Consider the following 19,552-nt stretch of genomic DNA (forward strand, 5'->3'; position numbering starts at 1 on the left):
TTGTTTATCCCTGTTTGTGTTTTAAGATGGAAAAATAAAGAGAACAGTGGGGGCTTCCCTGGTGGCGCAGTGGTTGAGAGTCCACCTGCCGATGCAGGGGACATGGGTTCATGCCCCAGTCCGGGAAGATCCCACATGCCGTGGAGCGGCTAGGCCCGTGATCCATGGCCGCTGAGCCTGTGCGTCCGGAGCATGTGCTCCACAATGGGAGAGGCCACAACAGTGAGAGGCCCGTGTACCGCAAAAAAAAAACAAAAAAACAAAACAGTGTAGCAGAATGTGGAAATTCCACAGTTCCCAGCACAGGGGCAACTAAGTTCCATCTTGGCCCCCCAGCGTTTGGAATTTCCAAACTCTGCTGCATACAGAGTAGGTGATGGGGCAGGGCTGGGCTGGTGGAAACTGTGGGAGCCATGGGGTGGCCTGGCTGACACAGGAGCCATGGGGGTAGAAGGAAGAGGATGGATTTGAGGTATCTTGGAAGGAGAGTGGCCAGGACAAGCTGACTCCTGGGTTTGGGGTACATTGTAAGGTTAATATTTCAGGTTTCGGTGATTCACAGAAACAGAGCTTGGAGCCACTTGATTTTCTTTCTTTTTGTTTTTTCAACTGTATCAAATAACAGAAAATTTACCGTCTTAACTATTTTTAAGTATACAGTTAAGTGGTATTAAGTACATTCATACTGTTGAGCAGCCATCACCACCGTCCATCCCCATAACTTTTCATCTTGTAAATCTGAAACTCTATACTTATTAAATGCTAACTCCCCATTCTCCCCTCCCCCCAGCCCCTGACAACCACCATCCTACTTTCTGTCTCTATGATTCTGGCTACTCTTAAGTGCCTCATAGAAGTGGAATCATACAGTGTCTTTTGTGATTGGCTTATTCCACTCAGCATAATGTCCTCAATGTTTGGCCCTGTTATAGCACTTTGCAGAGTTTCTTTCCTTTTCAAGGCTGAATGATATTCCATTGTATGGATATACTGGTGTCGGCAGGTGAGAGGACCTTGGTCCTTGTCTTCTTTAGAGAAAGAATTCCACAAAGAGACTTTGTAAAGCAGAAATACACACCCAGAGAAGAGTGCGGGCATCCTCCCTGACAAGGAGTACACCAGAGAGATGATTTAAATCACTTATATGGGGGCAGTTTTTCCAGGTTTTTGTTTCCCTCTCACCAATCATCTTTCTTGGTTTTCCACATCTGACCTGATCCAGGGCCCTGCCTGATATGCGCATGCATCTTTTAGCCAAAATGTATTCCAGTGAGGGGGGTCTCAATCTGGGAGATTGACAGAACAGAGATTATGGGTTAGTGCTCCCTCCCTTTTTGATGCCCAAAGGAGCCTTTTTGTGCATGGGCAGTTGGGGAGGTCTCCTTGACCTCAAGAATGAAAGATGTGGTCATCTTATCTTTTTACTCCAGCAGAGCTCAGCTCTCCTCTGCTCCTGCCACTAACTTTCCTGTTGAAATATCAGGGGGAAACAAGTTTCAATTTACTCAGCTTGACAAACACCAGCCACTCAGCCCAGGGGTCCATCTGCATCCTACCTCAATACCACATTTTGCTTGTCCCTTCATCTGTCAGTGGACACTGGGTTGCTTCCATAGTTTGGCCGTTGTGAATAATGCTGCTACAAATGTGGGTGCACAGATATCTCTTTAAGACTCTGCTTTCATTTCTTTTGGGTATATACCCAGAAGTGGAATTGCTGGATCATATGATAATTCTATGTTCAATTTTTTTAGGAACTGCCATATTGTTTTCCACAGTGGCTGTACCACTGTCCATTCCCACCAGCAGTGCACAGGGGTTCCAATTTCTCTGCATCTTCATCAACACATGTTGTTTTCTGTGTTGTTTGGTTTTTGTTTTATAGTAGCCATCCTGATGTGTGTCAGGTGGGGGAGCCACTTGATTTTGAAAAGGATGAATTACTCTTTCATCCTGAGTTGGGGTGTTTCCCCTGCTGATAGTTCTGCTGTTTGTCCCTCTTGGCTCCCTGGTTTCCATCTGATGGTTCTCCTGAATTCATTTTTTCATTCATTCATTCTCCAGCTTCATCGTCTCCCATTCAGGGTGCACTAGCAACAGTTGGGCTGGGGGATGGGGTGGACAAGGGACAGGCTGCAGAGATACAGATAGAAAACAATGACACAGAGGGAGGGCCTGGGGGTCCAGAGGCAGCATGCCCATCACAGAGTGGAGGTGTCTGAGAGGCTTCCTCTGGGGAGAGACCCCTGGGTTGAACACTGAGAGACAAGTAAGACTTCATCCTGTAAAGAAGGGAGATAGGAGCATGGTGCATCCAGGGCCTGGGTAACTGAGTAACTGAAGCTAGTGGGTTGGTGGGATGTTTTCAGCTGCAAACAAAAGAAAACTGTCTGAAAAAGCAATTCTGAACATCTCCTCACACCATAGAGCTGGGGAGGCTCCAGGATTGGCCAGTCTGGCAGTCCCACAATCCATTGGAGTTCCTGGTTCTTTCCCTTGGTCCCTGTGGCCATCCTCAGCACAGCGGCTGCTCTCCTCATGGTGGCAGAATGGCTGCAGCTGCTCCCAGCATCACCTCATGTGCCTATTCCAAAGCCATTTGCAGGTCTGGGGACTGGAAGGCCCATGGCTGTGGCTGGCTAGGGCTATAGAGGAGCCCAAGTGTTTATGGAGTGTTTATGGAGGAGCAACAAGGAAGGTCTTCTGCACATGGCGGGGGCGGTGAGGGGGGGTGGGACTGGACCAGCTCACAGAAAGGCCTTGAGTGCCAGGCAAGGAGCAGACCCGGGTGCTTCTAGGGGGGAGGGAGCAAACGGGGAGGCTGGGCTCCATCATCAGGTCCTGCTGGGTGCCCACACACTTCCATCAAGTGCTCACAACAGCCCTGCGAGGGCAGGCTGGACCCTCCTGTCTTGCAGAGTAGGAAGCAGAGTCTTGGATGATGTGGGGAGCGTGCCACAGTCCCTGGCGGGGCACATGGGAGGTGACTCTGTTTTGCAACTCCCCAGCCCATGGCTCTCCCAGCCCCCACCTCATCCTGTTTCAGGCTCACAGCCTTTGTCCTGAAGTCCTTCGCCCAGGCGCGCAGCTTTATCTTCATTGACCCTCAGGAGCTGGCAGCCGCCAAGGGCTGGATTGTCCAGCAGCAGCAGGCAGATGGCTCCTTCCCGGCGGTGGGCAGGATTCTGAACAAGGACATCCAGGTTGGCAGCCTCCCAGCCTCCTCCTGGGGTCTTGGCCTTGCCCTGGCTGCTCCCCAGTGTTGTCTGGGCCCAGTGGGGGCAGGGAGCTGTCCCCTCTGGCTTGGGATGAAGCCTACAAATCCTCTCACAGGGTGGGATCCACGGCACAGTCCCGCTGACAGCCTACGTGGTGGCAGCGCTCCTGGAGATGGGCCTGGCCTCGGAGGTAAGCGCAGGGGGCCCGGGAGATGCTGGGGGCTGGAGGAGCGAGCGGACAGTTTTGCCCTGCAGGCCAGGTTGGCCATCTTCTGGCCATCTTCAGCTTCTATTTATTCCTTGCTGCCCCCCTTCTGCTCATTAGTGAGACTTTTTGATGCTTTTCAATGGTCACAGAACATCCAACTTCTTGTGGCCTGAGCAGAGGTGTGAGAGATTCCAGCAGTAATCACAGGGGACATGCGTGTGGGAGAGTGGGATAGGGGTGGCTGTATCCTGAGTACGAGCCCTCCCAGGACTGTCCACAGCCCCCAGGCCCAATCGGAGAATCATTTTGGGCCCAATCAGGTTCCTGGCCAGTGACCCATGGGCTGGCTTCAGGGAGCCCTATACAAAATGTTGGACTCATGAATGCTTTTGCGGGGAAGAGTCTAGAACCTTCAGGGACGGTACTAGACCCAGCAGGGCTTAGACGTCCCAAGGAACTCAAGGGCCATCGTCACTTCTGTGAGGCTGTCCCAGATGGGTGTGGCATGTCCCCTGCAGTGAGAGCTTAGATGGATCTCAGCCGCTGGCGTAGGGACTCCACCATTCCTAACCTGTGTCAATTCTAAATCCTCTGGTGATGAATTGTGAATTGTGGCACTTCTCAGAATTTTCAGCCTCACCATCCCGATTTGACTGTGTCTAGGCTTTGGTGTGACCTAAGACCCTCCACATCCCACACGCTTTGCCCAGAGAGCCCCTTGCTTGCCCTGTGTTAAGGGGCTGAATTGTGTCGCCCCCAAAATTCATATCCTGAAATCCCAACCCCCATCTCAGTCAGCTCAGGGTGCCATCACAAAATACCACAGAGTGAGGGACTTCAACAACAGACATTTATTTCTTATGGTTCTAGAGACTGGAAAGTCCAAGGTCAAGGTTCTGGTCGATTTAGTTCTTTTTTTTTTTTTCTGATTCAGTTCTTTTTTTATATATTTTATTTTTGGCTCTGTTGGGTATTCGTTTCTGTGCGAGGGCTTTCTCCAGTTGTGGCGAGCGGGGGCCACTCTTCATCGCGGTGCGCAGGCCTCTCACTGCCGCAGCCTCTCCCGATGCGGAGCACAGGCTCCAGACGCGCAGGCTCAGTGGCCATGGCTCCACGGGCCCAGCCGCTCCGCGGCATGTGGGATCTTCCTGGACCAGGGCACGAACCCGTGTCCCCTGCATCGGCAGGTGGACTCTCAACCACTGCACCACCAGGGAAGCCCCTCTGATTCAGTTCTTAATGAGGGGTCTCTTCCTGGCTTGTAGACAGCCATCTTCTTTCCGTGTCCTCACGTGGCCTTTTCTTGGTGCGTGACCGTGGAGAGAGGTGGGATGGGGTTGGGGGAGAGATTGAGAGAGAGATCACTCTGGTGTCTCTTTGTCTTCTTTTATATAAGCAGCCTCATTGATTATAGAGGCTCCACCCTCTTGGCCTCATCTAAACCTAATCACCTCCCAAAGGCACCCCTTCCTAACACCACCATATTGGAGGTTAGGGCTGTAACATATACATTTGTGGGGGGGGCAGGGAGGCACAGACATTCAGTACATAACAGCCCCAAGACTTCAGAATGTGATTGTATTTAGAGACAGGGCCTTTAAAGAGGTAGTCACGTTAAAATATAGCCTTTAGGGTGGGTACTAATCCACTATGACTGGCATCCTTGGAAAAGGGGGACATTAGGGCACAGAGACCAGCACAGAGGGAAGATTATGTGAAGATAAAGGGAGAAGATGGCTAGCTACAAGCCAAGAGAGAGGCCTGGAACAGATCCTTTCCTCATGGCCCTCAGAAGGAACCAGCCCTGCTAACACCTTGGTATTGGACTTCTGACCTCCAGATCCACGAGACAAGAAATTTCTACTTTTTTAAGCCACCCAATTTGTGGTACTTTGTTACACAGCCCCAGCAGACTCATACACCCTGCCTCTAGGAAGACCAACCAACTTGGTTGGCCCGGGACCAAGGGATTCCGGGGGTGCAGGCCTCGTGGGTGCCTCCTCCCTGCCTGCACCTGAGACTGAGGAACCCAGGCTCCTTGGCGTTCCCAAGGTGGGCCTCTTCTCCATCCCCTGGTTCTGCTTTTTGTTTTGGTAAAATCGACATTTAGGTCATTCTGACCTTATCAGACTTTTCTAGAGCTGAACCAAGTGTTTCTTCCTGAACTCAAGAAGGTGAAGGCCCATGTGCCTTAGGCTGAATAAAGGCCCCTGGACTTGTGTCCTGTGGCATTTGTAACAAAGTACCACAAACAGTGGCTTTAAACAACGGGAGTTTATTCTCTCGCAGTTCTGGAGGCCAAGGTCTGAAGTCAGTGTGTGGGCAGGGCCATGGCTCCTCTGGAGGTCTAGGGGAGGATGCTTCCTAGCCTCTTTCACCTTCCTGGAACTCCCAGCATTCCTTGGCATGTGTCTGCATCACTCCAACTCTGCCTGTCTTTCCACGGCCTTCTCTCTGTGTCTCTTAGTCCTCTCTTCTTATAAGGACATCAGTGCTACCTCTGCAAAAGCGTCCAGCCACCCCCACCCCAGGCTCTGGGCTTATGTGGCTCAGGCTTGGGGACCAGTTAATTTGCTCTGTCATCCCTAATACATGCCCTGGGAGGGAGATGGTACGTCTTAACAACATGCCGTAAGGGTGGTTCCCATGCTTTATCCTGATTTAAAGATGGAAAGCTTTGGGAGAGCATTCTTTCTGCAATCTTAACAATCACCAAAGCAGAGTTATCTTAACTCCATGGCTCCGCCGGTGCCCACAGGAGCACCATTGCTCATTTGCTAAATTCCCGAATGCTTTGAATCACTCCTTTTTCCATTTAACCTATATTATTGGGCAGCTTCTCTGAACTAAGTCCATCACTGGACAATGGACTTGGTTTCTGTCCTCTAGCCGCTCACACTGTGGGTCAGGAGCATGATGAGGGTTGGTGGGCTTCCTGGAGGAGGTGACAATTGAAGCAAGGCCTGGAGGATGAGATGGGCCTGAGCTGGGGGTCTTAGAAGCCAGCCTAGTGATAGAGTGGGATGGGGCGGGGCGGTCAGGGGTCTGCCTGCTTCCCCCAGAGTGTCTCTGAATTGATTTGTCGTGCTCAGACTTCATTTGGAAAACATGGCACCAACATAAAAGAAAGGGAATGGGGCTTTGAAAGCTGAGGCTTCAGGCAGTGGGGCACCAGAAGGATACAAAGTGAGGGGCTGCAAGCCATCCAGTGCTTTCCCCAGGCATGTCCTGGGAACCTTTGGGAGCGTGGTGGGTGGGGTGAAGGCAGAGCAGCCTCCCAGGGCTCCAATTCCCACCCCCGCTGCACCCCGCAGGAGGAGAGGGGTGCCATTGCCAAAGCCAGGCACTTCCTGGAGTCTGGCGCACCCCTGGCTATGGACCCCTACAGCAGTGCCCTGACGGCCTACGCGCTGACCCTGCTCCGCAGCCCTGCAGCCCCCGCCGCTCTGCGAAAGCTCCGCAGCCTGGCCATCACCCAGGGTAGGTGCCCCTTCCTGCCACCCCAGCGGACACAGTGTGGGACCAGCCTACTGCGGGCCCCAGTAAACAGATCATGAACACGTGCATGGAACTAAGGAGGCGTCCTTTGCCCACTCTGTTTTTTTTTTATAAATCTTTTTTTAAATATTTTATTTTATTTTTGGCTTCGTTGGGTCTTCGTTGCTGCACACGGGCTTTCTCTAGTTGCGGCGAGCGGGGGCTACTCTTCGTTGCAGGGCGCCAGCTCCTCATTGCGGTGGCTTCCCTTGTTGCAGAGCACGGGCTCAGTAGTTGTGGCACATGGGCTTAGTTGCTCCACGGCATGTGGGATCCTCCTGGACCAGGGATCGAACCCGTGTCCCCTTCATTGACAGGCAGATTCTTAACCACTGCACCACAAGGGAAGTCCCTCACTGTTTTTTTTACTCATTTATTACTCATTCATTATTGTATCTACTAGTGGCTTCATTTGATGAAGTGGCTTGAGCTTGAGCATCATTTTCTTCCCCTATGAAGTAGGGGATGCCACCCAGCCCCCACCAGGGAAAACAGTGCTCAGAGATCCCCGGTAGAGGATCCCCCAGGCTTCCTGGAAACCATCCCTGGGCAGGGTGCTGGGAGGCAGGGGAGGTCTGCACCCGGCTCGCACCCTGCCCCCCATCACTGGGTGAGCCTTGGAAAGCCTTTTCCATCTTGGAGTGTCAGTCTCTCCATCTACAAAATGACTCCCCATTGTGTTTGGGGAGCCCCAGTCACTGAGCTGTGACTTCTCGGAAGGTCCCCAAACTCAGTCTTCTTCCCCCCAACCCCTGAGCTTTCCCGGGAGCTGCGCTGGTATTCCATCCAGCTTCTCTGCTTAAGATGTCACCTGAAGAATTGCTTTCACTGCTGAAGAAGAAGAAGAAGGAGGAGGAGGAGGAGGAGGAGAGGAGGAGGAGGAGGAGAGAAGGAGGAGGAGGAGGAGGAGGAGAGAAGGAGGAGGAGAATGAGGAGGAGGAGAAGGAGAAGGAGAAGAAGAAGAAGAAAAAAAAACTTAAAAAGCAAAATTCTAAAACCATCCAGTTGGATGACGGTGTCAATTTAGGACTAACTGCTCAAGATCTGAGGCAGGGAGCGCTGACTTCTCAATGGTTTGAGGGCTTTTTATACCACACACGAACTCAGAATCTTTGGGGCCTTTGCAAGTACGGAGTGGCTTCCTGGTTCCCAGGTTGGGTAGACTGGGGCCTGCCTCAGGGCCCCAGCCAGGAGGGAGGCCATTGATTAGTGATGTCTGCCGGGGCACAGAAAAGCAGCCAGGGATTGGTGATGTCTGCCAACGGTGCAGGAGGGGCTGGGTTTGTCTCTGTAGCTGCAGATCTGAGATGTAGCCCCAAGACCCTTCCTGTCCCAGCCATCTTCCCCTGGTACCCTCTCCCCCTGGGGCCCAGCCCCCTGGTGTCTCTTCTTGAGACCACATGCGCTGACACTCAGCATGGGTTGCCAGGCTGAGTGCCAACAGGGGTTGTGGCCCCTGACCTGTTCTGGCCTTACAGATGGGGTGACCCACTGGAGCCTGACGGGTTCCCGGGATGTGGACAAGGATGCGTTCCTGAGCTTCAGTGACGGGGTCTATCAGACAGGTACTGGCCACCCCACCTGCGGTGCCTGCTGTGGGCACCGGGTCCTGGGTCCCAGTGTCAAAAGGGCCCCAGCTGGCCTCTTCCGTTGCAGTGGTCTCGGCCGAGGTGGAAATGACAGCCTATGCCCTGCTGACTTACACCCTCCTGGGAGATGTGGCCACTGCCCTGCCTGTGGTGAAGTGGCTGTCCCAGCAGCGGAATGCCCTTGGGGGCTTCTCCTCCACTCAGGTGAGCCAGAAAGGGCCAAAAGAGGGGCTCGGGTCTGAGCGGGGTTACTGTGGCCCAGGCTTGGGACTCAAGAGCCAGGTAGGAAGCCACTGGCTGCTTCAAGTCTCAGGACGGCTCCTTGCCCGCAGCCCCTGGGGGCATGATGTCCAAGAGAGGGCAGGAGGATGGGGCCGAGGGAGAGATGTGCCTGGCTCTGGGACAGGGATCCAGCCCCTGCCTCCATGGAGATGCTCCCCAGCTGCCTGGGGCCCCCAGCCCTGTGGATATCTACACCGGACACCCAGTGCTCTCTGTTCCAGCCTCACGGGTCGCTGGTATCCAGAGAGGGTCCGTGGCACCCGCAGTGTGGGCCAGACCTGCTCCTGGGGCTGACCTCAGCCTCCTGCTCTGTCCCTAGGACACATGCGTGGCTCTGCAGGCCTTGGCAGAGTATGCCATCTTGTCTTACGCGGGCGGCATCAACCTCACCGTCTCCCTGGCCTCCACCAACTTGGACTACCAGGAGACCTTCGAGCTGCACAGGGCCAACCAGAAGCTTCTACAGATGGCGGCGGTGCGTGCTCCCGGGATCAGGGTTGGGGGGTGGGCAGCAATGGCAGCCCCTCCCTGCTGCCTGTCTGTCCACGTGTGTCTTCGGGGAAACCACGGCATCTTCTCTCCCCAGATCCCCAGCCTCCCCACAGGGCTGTTTGTGAGCGCCAAGGGCGAAGGCTGCTGCCTGATGCAGGTGAGGCTGCGGGGAGAGGGGGCGCGTCCAGGGCACCCCTGGAGGGGCAGGCGGGAGGGAGCTCAGTGTTGGTCCAGGTTGAGTGGGGTGGATGGGTGTGTGAGAGCCACCCCAGGGCAGCCTGTCAGCCCCTGAAATGTCATCCACTCTGCCCAAGGCAGGACCCAAGGCAGATGGCAATGTGTCCCCTTGAGGATGGAGTCCCCCCAGAAGCTCCATCTGATCCTCGTTCCAGTGGTCTCTGACCTTAAGCAGACCCCTCCCTTCACCCCCCATGGTGGGACTTGTTATTCTCCCTGCCAAGGCCTGAATGGAGATGCCCAGCCTGGCGCTCCCCACGACCCCTCAGTCACCAGGCTCAGGATTTAGTCACACTCTGGGTGGAGACAGGCTGGCCTCCTAGGCTCTGGCCAGCGGTCAGAGGGCAAGTCTGCCAGGAGACCCTCACAATTCTCAGCTTCTCCATCTGGAAAGTGGGAGCCCAGACAACACAGTGGATAGGAGAGGGAGCCTGAGAGGCAGACAGACCTGGGCTTGAAATGTGGAAAAATGGGATGATGGTCGTACCTACACCATCAGGGCGAAATGGAATGACCGTAGTGCCCAGAACTGTTGTTGATGTCACCATTGTCGTCGTTCTGGCTGTCCCCCACCTTGCCCCGCCCTTGCCTCTCCCCTCCCCACTCCCCTGTCCCCTCAGCCTCTGTCCTCCCACCCCCCAGATCGATGTTACCTACAATGTGCCAGACCCGGTGGCCAAGCCGTCCTTCCAGCTGCTCATCAACCTCCAGGAGCCCGAGGCCGAGCGGCGGCCCCCTGCACCTGCCTCCTCGGCTGACGATGACGACCCAGCAGCCGACCAGCATCAGCACGAGTACCCGGTGACCCTGGAGGTGTGCACCAGGTAAGGCCACCTGCTCCGCTGGCTGCCACCACCACCTGGACGGCGTTTTTTTTTTTTTTTTTTTTTTTGGCGGTACACGGGCCTCTCACTGTTGTGGCCTCTCCGGTTGCGGAGCACAGGCTCCGGACACGCAGGCTCAGCGGCCACGGCTCACGGGCCCAGCTGCTCTGCGGCATGTGGGATCTTCCCGGACCGGGGCATGAACCCGTGTCCGCTGCATTGGCAGGCAGACTCTCAACCACTGCGCCACCAGGGAAGCCCGGACGGCGTTTTATATAGTGACGCTCTTGGCTAGGAACGCCTCGGGCATTCATCTGAGCCTGTACTACTTGTGGGAGCCCCGCAGACATTTCACCGACTCGAGCCAAAGTTGTGGCTGGACCAGCCCTTGTGGTCCTTAGTCTGATCACAAGACACACCTCAGCAACACCCATCAGGGACCTTTGAAGAACAAGATTTCTTACTCACAGGTCCTGGAGGGTACATGACCCTCCCGAGGGTCACACAGCGAGATCACAGGTAGAGAGACAGAGAGAAGGCACGGACCTGAGGTTCTGCCTATATTGGGGTCCGAGGGGGGGTTTGCCTACATTTTTGTGGATTCACTCTTTATTGGCAAATTTAAAATACAAGAGCAGGAATTAGGGTACTGGAAGGGGAAGGCAGGGTGACCCAAGTGGTCCGTCATCTAGGTTACCCAGGGCTTCCTGAAAGAGGGACCTTTGTGGGTGGGGGCAGCATGATCCCTCTTCTGGTTGTTTTGCTAGTAGTTGTGTCATACAGCTGCCAGTATCTTTATTTAAGATGGATGTCTTCGAAATGGATGCCTTTGCAATCAGAAGCTTACACTCCAAATGATTTTTGAAATGAAAGAAATGGAAGTGCTTCTGAATGGGTGCAGCAAACCCCAGTGACAGGTGGGGCTGGGTGGGATGGCTGTTTGTGGCCCCTGTGCGACCTATCAGCCCCAGGTGTGACCCTGGGACCAGACCACAGAGGGTCCTCGGTGGTGGGTGCATGCAGCTGCCCACAAAGGATGCTCACTGCCATGGCAACGATGGGGGAACCCAAAGGTGGTTGGAAGCTATGGCACCTGAAACCCATCAGAGCTGCCCAGACACCTTTTTTAACCTTGACCCTCAGCCCTCACATGTCCAAGGCCCCCATCTTAGGAAGTTCTGAAGAACAAGCCCAACTTGGTCCAAGCCCGGGAGCCCTGGCTGAGTGGCTTCCCAAACCTCCAGCTGTGTTTCCTGCTCCACAGTGAGACTCAGGATGGTTCCACTAAGCAGGGCTGTGATCACCGTCTAATCAGGCGGGGGAGCGAGAAGCAGTTGGACTGGCCCAACTGTCTGGCCCCGGCAGGCCTGCTGGGGCATCTCTGTTCTCCCTCAGATGTGTTAAGGAAAAAACCCCACTGTGTGCCACCCAGATATAGCGTCTCTCAGGCCTCACCCCTGCAGGAAGCCTCCCCCGCCTGCCCCAGGAGCTGTGGCCACCCCGTCCCCTTGGGCCACAGTCTGCAGGTTCCTCACTCAGTGTCAGCCTCCCTGTCACCAGCACCCAGCACAGGGAGGGCCTGGCACATAGCAAGCCCCAGAGGCCATATTTACCCACCCGCCATGTCACAGAAGGGGAAACTGAGGGCTGGCACTGGAGAGTGACCGGGTCTCCCCCAGTGGCCTGGACTCCCTCGGCCCCATGGAGCAGCTTCCCACACTGGGGGCACAGCATGGAGTTCGGGTCAAAACACAGCCCAGGGCTTCCCTAGTGGCGCAGTGGTTGGGAGTCCGCCTGCTGATGCAGGGGACGCGGGTTCGTGCCCCGGTCCGGGAAGATCCCACATGCCGTGGAGCGGCTGGGCCCGTGAGCCATGGCCGCTGAGCCTGCGCGTCCGGAGCCTGTGCTCCGCAACGGGAGAGGCCACAGCAGTGAGAGGCCCGCGTACTGCAAAAAAAAAAAAAACAAAAAAAAAACCCACAGCCCAGAGTCGATAGACCTGGGTCAGACCCAGAACCCTCAGCAAGGCCTTTTCTTTATGGTCTCAGTGTCTTAGCTGTGAAATGGGCTGACCAATGACCCAGCCAAGGGTGTTTATGCAGATGGGCTGCCAGGCAGGCAGGCTCGGGGGTTGTGGGGACAGAGGGGTCCATGAATTCCACTGCGGGGCTTGAGTTCAAGGGCCTCTCTCTCTCTCCCCTCATCGGAAGATGGCTGCATACAGGCTCCTCCAACATGGCGGTCCTGGAGGTGCCCCTGCTGTCAGGGTTCCGGGCGGACGTTGAGAGCCTGGAGCAGGTGAGGTAGCACTGGTGGACAGGGCTCGGTTCGGGTCTCTGGCTGGTGGCCCTGCCCAGGTTGCAAATTCCCAGCCCTTCATAAAATGAGTTTTGGTTTTTGCTTTTTTGTCTTTCTGGGCAAAGCTGGTGTTTGGGGGCTGTCTGTCTGCTGAGGGGCAGGTGGGGAGGGGTGGGAGCTTTGCCAGTAGGTGTCATTCAGTGGGCCACCTGTGCTGTTATCCATGTGGCAGAGGAAGGGTTCAACGGACCTGCCTGCGCTTTGGGGATGATCTGGGATACCAGGGAGAGATTTGCCACCATCCTCAACTTAAAGAGAGACCGGCCCCCTTTGGGGTGGGGAGGGGAAGAGGGTCACAAAGTGGGTGGAGCAGCCTTACCTGAGGATGTCTGCAGTGTGGGGAGGGACAGGAAAGTAGGGCCTGTCCTGGGGGAGGGGGTTTGAATGGTGCAGGTGAGGCAGGAGCAGGTGGCAGGGCTCTGTGGGCGCCTAGAGGGCCACAGGGAGGCCCGGCCTGGGAGTGAGGCTCGCTCAGGGGAGACTGCAGGCAGGGAAGGGGAAGCAGGCACTCGGGACAGTGGTAACCAGCCTTGAATGCCCTCTCCTGGGTGCTGACCTCCACCCCCTGGCCTGGCCCATGGGGACTTGCTGGATGACCGTGGGCAAACTCCTCAGCCTCCGGGGCCTTGGCTCTTCACGGGTCCAGTCCACCTTGGGCCCTTGGAGATTGGGGAGGAAGAGAGCATTGGGGTCTGAAGGGCCGGGCAGACCCTGACCTCTGGCTTCCCTGCCAGCTGCTCCTCGACAAGCACGTGGCACTGAAGAGGTACGAGGTGGCTGGTCGCAGAGTGCTCTTCTACTTTGATGAGGTACCGCTGGCCGGGGGTGGCGGGTGGAGGCCTCCACGGCAGCCACATTGGCGAGGGCACAGCTGCCATGGCCCGGTGTGGTTCCTGCAGTGATCTCATACCAAGAAAAAGAAACTGGGAGAGTCAACTCAGGCGGAGTTGGCACGGCTGCCTGCCCTGTGCCCTAGCCAGCTTGCTTTGGTGCAGAAAGTTGGGAGGGGTATGGAATAGTATTCAGGCATCAAAAGGAATGAAGCAGTGATGGTTTGAACCTCAAAAACATGTGGAGTGAAGAGACAGAAAGCAGATTGGTGGTTGCCAGGAGTTGGGGGGATGGGGAGTGCAAATGGGGATAGGGCTTCCTTTTGAGGTGATGGAAATATTCTGCAGATGGATAGTGGTTGCACAAGTTTGTGAATGTCCACACACACACACACACACAAGGAGGGAGGGCACCTGCCATGGGGGGAGTGGGGGATGAAAGACCAGCTGAGATGTTTTTCCCAAGTGGGATGGAAGGACCCACAAGATTAAAATGGGATCACGTTTCTGTTTCACGCCTCCTGGGCGTCCCGAAATCAGCCAGTTCTGGGCCCACATTTTGCGGCGTCACAGAGCACAGAGGCCGGAGCTCAGTCTCTGGCCCTAGTGGCCCCGGCCGAGCCTGAGCCCGCCCGCTGCCCCCGCAGATCCCCAGCGGGTGTTTGACGTGCGTGAGGTTCCGGGCGCTCCGCCAGCACGTCGTGGGCAGGACGTCGGCGCTGCCCATCTCCGTGTACGACTACTACGAGCCTGGTAGGTCCGCGCCCAACACCCACAACTCTAGCTCAGCCCCTCACCCTGTCATCCATCACTTGGTCACCCTTCTCCCCTGGTCCCGTAGCCTTCGAGGCCACGCGCTTCTACAACGTCAGCTCGCGTAGTCCCCTCGCCCGGGAGCTGTGCGCGGGGCCTGCGTGCAACGAGGTGGAGCGTGCCTTGGCCCAGGGCCCCGGTAAGTGCGCGGGGCCATTGCCCCTTCCGACCAGCCGCCACCCCGACCCCACCCGCGGCAGAGGAGGGCGTGGTAAAGGCAGGAGGACCCGGCACGGTCAAGGGCGCGCTGCCTGAGCGGAGGGGCTTGGGGTTGAGCAGAGTGGGCAGGCAGTGAGAAGGAGGCGGGGCTTAGCGGGGCGGGGCCTGGGGGCTATGAGGGGGCGGGTGTAGAAGCGGACGGCCCAAAAGAGAGCCCTTGCCTCCCCTTCCCCACAAGCCAAAGGGTGTCGGGACCCAGGCCGGGAGCCCCAATCGACCACAGCGAAGGACGGGCTAGGGGTCCCTCGGGACCCTTTTCTTTATTTTCCAGACTTCTTGAAATGAGTTTAGATTGCTTTTAATTTAAAAGTTTTCTTTTTATTTATTTATTTGTTAACATCTTTATTGGAATATAATTGCTTTACAATGTTGTGTTAGTTTCTGCTGTATAACAAAGTGAATCAGCTATATGTATACATATATCCCCATATCTCCTCCCTCTTGCATCTCCCTCGCACCCTCCCTATCCCACCCCTCTAGGCGGTCACAAAGCACTGAGCTGACCTCCCTGTGCTATGCGGCTGTTTCCCACTAGCTATCTATTTTACGTTTGGTAGTGTATATATGTCCATGCCACTCTCTCACTTCGTCCCAGCTTACCCTTCCCACTCCCCATATCCTCAAGTCCGTTCTCTAGTAGGTCTGTGTCTTTATTCCTGTCCTGCCCCTAGGTTCTTTAGAATCTTTTTTTTTTTAGATTCCATATATATGTGTTAGCATATGGTATTTGTTCTTCTCTTTCTGACTTACTTCACTCTGTATGACAGGCTCCAGGTCCATCCACCTCACTACAGATAACTCAATTTCGTTTCTTTTTATGGCTGAGTAATATTCCATTGTATATATATGTGCCACATCTTCTTTATTCATTCATCTGTCGATGGACACTTAGGTTGCTTCCATGTCCTGGCTATTGTAAGTAGAGCTGCAATGAACATAAAAGTTTTCTTTTTAAATTTTATTTTGGTAAACACTAGGCAAATACTTGCATGAAATTCTACCAGGTCAGGGCTCAGGGCTTCCTAGGAACTGTCTCCACGCTGTGGAGTGTGGTTCGGACCCCAGGGACTTCTCCCCAACCCCAGGCCCAGGTGGAGGCGGGGATCAAGTTGGGGGGGTGGGGTTCCCGGGGCCTGCCCATTTCGCCTCGCCCGCCAGGCTGGTCCCCTGGCGAGGGAGGTGCCGCGGCCATCCCGGAGGAGGGGACGAAGATTACGCGCTGCGGCTGTGCACGTGACTGCACCACCAGCGGGGACCCGGTATGTGGCTCCGACGGCGTCGTCTATACCAGCACCTGCCACCTCCAGGAGGCTGCCTGCCGCGGACGCGTGAGATTGGAACCCGCGCCCCCCGGCCGCTGTGCCCTTGGTGAGGATCCACTCATGCCCCGTCTCGGGGACCCCACCCTGTCCCGGAATGTATCGCTCCATCTTCTCCTCTTTCCGTCTGGGTCCCTTTGCATCTCCTCGGTCTTGGTCAGTCTCTCCCCAGCCCCACCCCAACTTTGTGCTTTTCTGTGTCTCCTCATCTCTGATTTCTGTGTCCGCTTCCCCACCTTGTGACCTCACCTCCTATCTGTTGCTCCGGGCCACAGATCTCCTCCCCTCAGGCCCCCTGGGCTGTTGGTCATCCAGATCCTCTCCCTCCAGTGCCTTCCCTACCGACTCAGTCCTCCTTCCTTCCAGAGCAGCCGACACCAGCCTCTGCTTTGTACAGCTACGACTATGACCTGGGTCCCCTGGACGCTAGGCATGTGGCAGCCGGCCATGAGGTGGTGGACTTGGATGGGGAAACAGAGGACAGGTGAGAGCTGGGCCCGCCCCCAACCTCCCTCCACTGGCCCTGGAACCTGGCAGGGAGTGGGAGTGACTGATGGAGGGGTCAGCCTGCTATAGGGTTTCAGGGGATGAGGTGGGGGATCTGTTCTCTCTTGACCCCCATCCACCCAGCACACATAGAAGAGCAGCTTATATGTGTAGGGTGAGCTTAGCGAACCCTGCCAAGGACCGGACCCCAGGACAGACCTGTCCCTGAGACCCACTGGGCCTGGGACCCTTGTTAAAGAAGAAATTATTCATGACGCAAGGAATATATTTTTCAAGGGGGAGCACTGTGGAGTCTTGCAGTGGGGATAGAGATTGTAACCAACTCCTAATAATAAAAGAAGAAAAAGTGGGAATTTATAGCCAAGGAGTGGGGGGTGGCAGTCAGTGGATGGAAAGTTACTAGGAGGAAACATCAGGGGTGAAGGGAGGATATTCTAGCTAAACCGACTGCACCTGATTGTTGCTGAAGGCAGGCCAGGGTGATGAGACATTACAGGGGGCGGGGGGTGGATGGTGGAGGATGAGGGACCCAATCAGATATCAAGGGTGATCAGTATGGAGGAGGGGGGTTTCTGGCTAAACTGACATATTAGCAGATCCTTGCTACAGTTGGGCAGTGCTGAGATGAACATGGAAGCCTAGAATTTGAGACCAAAGTGAAAAAGAGCTCAGAGGAGCCCGGGTGGAGTTTGGTTAGGTAGAGAATCTTTGTCCCCCCTGAAGGAAGGATGGAGGAAATGGTCAGGAGACCAGAGAGCCCTGTGGGGTGAGGCTGGGAAGGGGCTGCTGGGCAGACTCCCTGGACGAGGCAAATCTTTTGGGTTGAGCAAACTCAACTCAAGAGGTTTAAACAGCGGGTTGATCTATCAGCTCAGGTAAGTGCCAGGTCCTGGAGGCTGGCTGCACTGGCCGCCTCAGAGCCCTGCCTTCCTGGGTGGCTAGGGTCTCTCCACCCCATGCTGGTGGCAAAGGCTAGTTTACATCCCCACTCATCAAACCCAGTAGGAAGGCTTTTCCACCAGCAGCAACCAAAGTCCCAGAGATTTAGGGGTGCGTCATCTTGCACCAGGCACTGGGTTTAGTTCACATGCATATAATATAATTATTGATAGGGCTGGGTTTAGGGTTACTGTTGCACTAATTTTGTTTTGCCCCCCTGTGTTTCTCCTTCCATGCTCTCTTTTGAGTATCTTTTAGAATTCCATTTTGATTCAGTTATTGTTGTTTTAGCATTATTTTTTTAGTGGTAACTCTGGGGATAAGACTATTCATCTTTAAATGTTTCACAGTCTACTTGGTGGGAGTATTATAAACACTTTCAGCAAAATGTAGCAACTTTGAAGCCATTTCTGTCCATGTGTTGTCCCCTCCCGTCTCTCATGCTAATAATTATCATATGTATAACTTTAAAGTCACCCAAGTGTTGCCCACCCTGTCCAGTGTCTTCTGAGAGAGGTCTGCTTTTATTTTCCTTTTGCAGGGGAAGAGTTTTATTAAACTTCTAAATTTGAGATACCATAGGTTCACATGCAGTTGGAAGAAATAACAGAGAGATCTTAGGTGCCCTTCATCCAGTTCCCCCCAGTGGTAACATCTCCCAGAACTCGAGTTACAGTGTAACGCCAGGAAATTGACATCCATACAATCTACCCGTCTTACTCCTTTTTCACCACTTTTACATGCACTCATTTGCAATTGAGTCTGCAATTTTCCCCCACGTGTAGATTTGTGTAATCATGACCACAGTCAAGATACAGGATACACCATCACCTCAAGGATCCCTTTAGCTGCAGGTTTATAGCCACACCCACCTCGATTTCCGCCCCCCCCCCAACCATTCATCTGTTCTCCCGCTCTATACTTTTGCCATTTCAGGGATGCTTTGTAAACAGAATTGTGGGGTACGTAACCTTTTGAGATTGGCTTTTTCTCACTCAACAGAGTTCCCTTGCTGTCCATCCATGGTGTTGTATCAATGGTTCCTCCCTTTTCATAGCTGATTGAGTTCCACAGATAAGTTTTCTATTTGGTCAGTGGTTTCTTGCATGCTGTGCTCATTCTTACCAAAGTGAAGGCCCCATCCCATCACTGTGGCCTGGTGGGGATGGGCAGGGTCCTGAGGGGCCCTGCTGGACCATGTCCCCGCAACCCCGGCTCCAGGTGGGGCGCTCATGTCTCAGTGGGCGGAGGCAGCCAGGCCAAGCCACTTGGAGGCGGGTTTAGGGAATGGTCCACAGTCCCGCCCCCGCCAGGCCTGGCAGCCCACAGGCATTTTTTGGCTTCTCTCCCCATCAGTCAGAGTGGCTTCTCTTCCTAAAGCTCCGAGCAGGAAGACGTGATCTGGCTGTGATTTCACCCCACCGGAAGAGGGTCGCTGACAGGAGACTTGACTGTCTGGGGGCTGCTGGACCCTGCCCAGGTGACCCCTGCTTCCAAACGAACCCGATAAACAGACCAGCAGAGATGATGGTGGGCCTCCTTGGGGCCCAGTCCCCACCTCAACAGGAAGGATGGTCAGCGAGGTGGCTGGAGGCGCCTCCCTCCCCGCCAGCTGCAGCTGGAGCACCAGTCACCCCACCCTACAGCCTTGGGCTGGGTGGCCAGAGCAGCTCCCACGGCCTGACGTTCTGCTCCCCGGAAGAGGGATGTTTCTGGGAAGGACTCATAGCCAAAGACCTGTTTCTGAGGGGGCGTGACTCTGGCCAAATCAAGGACGTAGCATCAGCAACTTAGAAACGAAACAGCCTGCTTTTCTGCAGAATGACTGCCTGGGCTGCTGAACCCCCGGACCCAAACCCCAAATTGTCCCAGAACTGTCATGGTCCCTGCACCTCTGCCTCACCCCAGGGGTCCCTGAATGTTTGGCCTAGACAGCACCACCACTTTCTCTGCAGAGAAAGTCCTGGGCTCCAGACAGATGCACCTTCATCTGCCCACTTCCTGACCTCGACCTCTGAACCCCTGATCTTCCAATGCCCCGCCTGGAAGATTGTCCCCCTCCTAGCAGCCTGGGAGGGTGTCCCAGCTCTGGACCTACTGAAGCCGTGTGCTCAGACCTGCCTCCCGGCTCTCCGTTCCCCCTCCTGCATTCTCCTGTCTTCCGCCTCCACGGTGGTAAT

The 19,552-nt window shown here is 55.0% G+C and overlaps 1 protein-coding gene across 1 annotated transcript in view; it reads left to right on the plus strand.

Annotated features, from left to right (window-relative positions):
* The window catches only part of CPAMD8 (C3 and PZP like alpha-2-macroglobulin domain containing 8), a 100,205-nt gene extending 81,350 nt beyond the window's left edge, over positions 1-18,855 (plus strand). Inside the window, exons 28-42 of the mRNA XM_079704060.1 lie at positions 3,047-3,203; positions 3,334-3,408; positions 6,741-6,906; positions 8,442-8,528; positions 8,620-8,756; positions 9,154-9,309; positions 9,421-9,483; positions 10,206-10,387; positions 12,598-12,685; positions 13,480-13,554; positions 14,223-14,328; positions 14,417-14,527; positions 15,766-15,975; positions 16,293-16,410; positions 18,729-18,855. Of these exons, the coding sequence (XP_079560186.1) occupies positions 3,047-3,203; positions 3,334-3,408; positions 6,741-6,906; positions 8,442-8,528; positions 8,620-8,756; positions 9,154-9,309; positions 9,421-9,483; positions 10,206-10,387; positions 12,598-12,685; positions 13,480-13,554; positions 14,223-14,328; positions 14,417-14,527; positions 15,766-15,975; positions 16,293-16,410; positions 18,729-18,750 (1,753 nt within the window). The 3' untranslated portion in view covers positions 18,751-18,855. The remainder of the gene's footprint in view (positions 1-3,046; positions 3,204-3,333; positions 3,409-6,740; positions 6,907-8,441; positions 8,529-8,619; positions 8,757-9,153; positions 9,310-9,420; positions 9,484-10,205; positions 10,388-12,597; positions 12,686-13,479; positions 13,555-14,222; positions 14,329-14,416; positions 14,528-15,765; positions 15,976-16,292; positions 16,411-18,728) is intronic.
* Positions 18,856-19,552: the final 697 nt, after the last annotated feature.

Source organism: Hyperoodon ampullatus (genome assembly GCF_949752795.1).
Source record: "Hyperoodon ampullatus genome assembly, chromosome: 4".
NCBI classification, from domain to species: Eukaryota; Metazoa; Chordata; class Mammalia; order Artiodactyla; family Ziphiidae; genus Hyperoodon; species Hyperoodon ampullatus.